This window comes from Phytophthora sojae (assembly GCF_000149755.1).
Source record: "Phytophthora sojae unplaced genomic scaffold PHYSOscaffold_1, whole genome shotgun sequence".
NCBI classification, from domain to species: Eukaryota; Oomycota; class Peronosporomycetes; order Peronosporales; family Peronosporaceae; genus Phytophthora; species Phytophthora sojae.
In genome coordinates this window covers 2,083,639-2,085,144 of record NW_009258115.1, presented here as the reverse complement: position 1 = coordinate 2,085,144, position 1,506 = coordinate 2,083,639, and the positions used below count along the sequence as shown (strand labels likewise).

The following is a 1,506-nucleotide window of genomic DNA, read 5'->3' as shown; positions in this document are numbered from 1 at the left end:
CTCGGTGGCGCATGCTGCGGACGCTTGGGCGCAGGCTCACCGGTGGACGACCCGCTCGGACTCCGGATGAGACGAAGGCCAGTCAAGCGTAGGCGTAGGACGTAGGTCCGGCCCAGCAAGTGTTCGTAGTCGTTCATCAATAGATCTCCATCCGCGTCTTCCGCGTGGTAATCCATGATCGGCGGCTTCTCTGTCTTCGCTTGGGCCTCCAACGCTGGCAGGATCTTGAACGTCGCTCCGATAACCAGCTCGCGCCACTCGATGAGCTCGACCGCAAGCAGTCGCTGGACGTCTCCGACCAGGGTCCGGATGGACATCGGCTCCACCTTGGACACTCGCATCTCCACCCAGGCCGGCACCACGTTGACGAACTGTAAACCGGCCTCGAACAGGAGCATCTGCAGAACCGCAACGCACTCCCGCGAGTCCAGCAACCCGGTTGGGATCTGGACTCCGGCCAGGTCCTGGGCAGTCGACAAGTCTCGGCGGCTGGGTGCCAGGTCGGCCAACCAAACTTCGGCCGGGTCCTGCGAGGCCACCTTGGACGCCAGGTACTTGGACGTCGCAAGTGTCGCAGTCAGCCACAGCACGGAGCCCGGACGGGACTCCGGCCAGGCATACTCCACGTTCGGCGGAAGCGTAAGCCCAGACCCACCGGGAAGCCTGCAGCGCCGCGTACGTCTTCGCCGCTTGGACACTTGGGTGCTCGGCCGGCAACCCCGTCGGCGGGTTACCCCGGCTGGCCTTCACCGAGAGTCGGGTCTCCGGTTGGGCATCAGCGGCCGGGGTCACCGCCTTCGCAGGAGCTGCGGCCGGCTTCTCCTCCTCGGCAGACGGCGTCGGCTTGGGTTCGACGGACACTTGCGCGTCCGGCTGCACATCTTGGCCAGGCAGAGAGGAGTCCGAAACTCGACCCTCCGCCTGGGGTTCATCCACGTCGGCGCCTCCCTCTGACGCCTGGTTGGGTTCACCTTGGCCGGGATCCCCATCAGCGGTTTTCGACTCCACGCCCGCGTCAGCACGTTCGGGCTCGCCGTCCTTCGACACTTGGTGCGCGCCATCTGGGACGGCCGGCTCGGGTGCCGGCTGGACTTGGTTCGAAGACCCATCTCCGGCCAGGACCGCCTTGTGCTTTTCAGCGTTAACCCTCCGAGCATTGCGTTGAACCTCTTCCAGGCTCGGTTGTTCCTCGGGCGGTAGCCCCGCCGCACGACGCGACTGACGCGACACCTTTCCGCGTCCTCGTTCTCCGCGCCCTCCTTCGCGCATGTCTCCTCGCTTAGCTGTCATAGACGCTAGTTAGGAAAGTTAGCACACCTCACACCTATAAACTTACAAAATATAGACAACTCCGGGAAATCCCTAGTTCGAATCCGGGCACGCGCACCAGCTGAGGCGAGGCGGGTGAACGCCTGACCGCCCAGGTGTATAGCTTGGCGCGTCCCGGGTGTAGACTCCCGAATGGAGTGCACCCAGAACAAACCCTAGCCGGAGATAGTACACCTA

The 1,506-nt window shown here is 64.0% G+C and overlaps 1 protein-coding gene across 1 annotated transcript; it reads right to left on the bottom strand.

Annotated features, from left to right (window-relative positions):
- Window positions 1-873: 873 nt before the first annotated feature.
- PHYSODRAFT_469713 (hypothetical protein) lies at window positions 874-1,269 on the bottom strand (the record flags this gene model as incomplete). Its single annotated transcript, XM_009516085.1, has 1 exon — window positions 874-1,269. A coding segment is annotated over one exon (396 nt), but the record flags the coding sequence as incomplete, so codon positions are not given.
- Window positions 1,270-1,506: the final 237 nt, after the last annotated feature.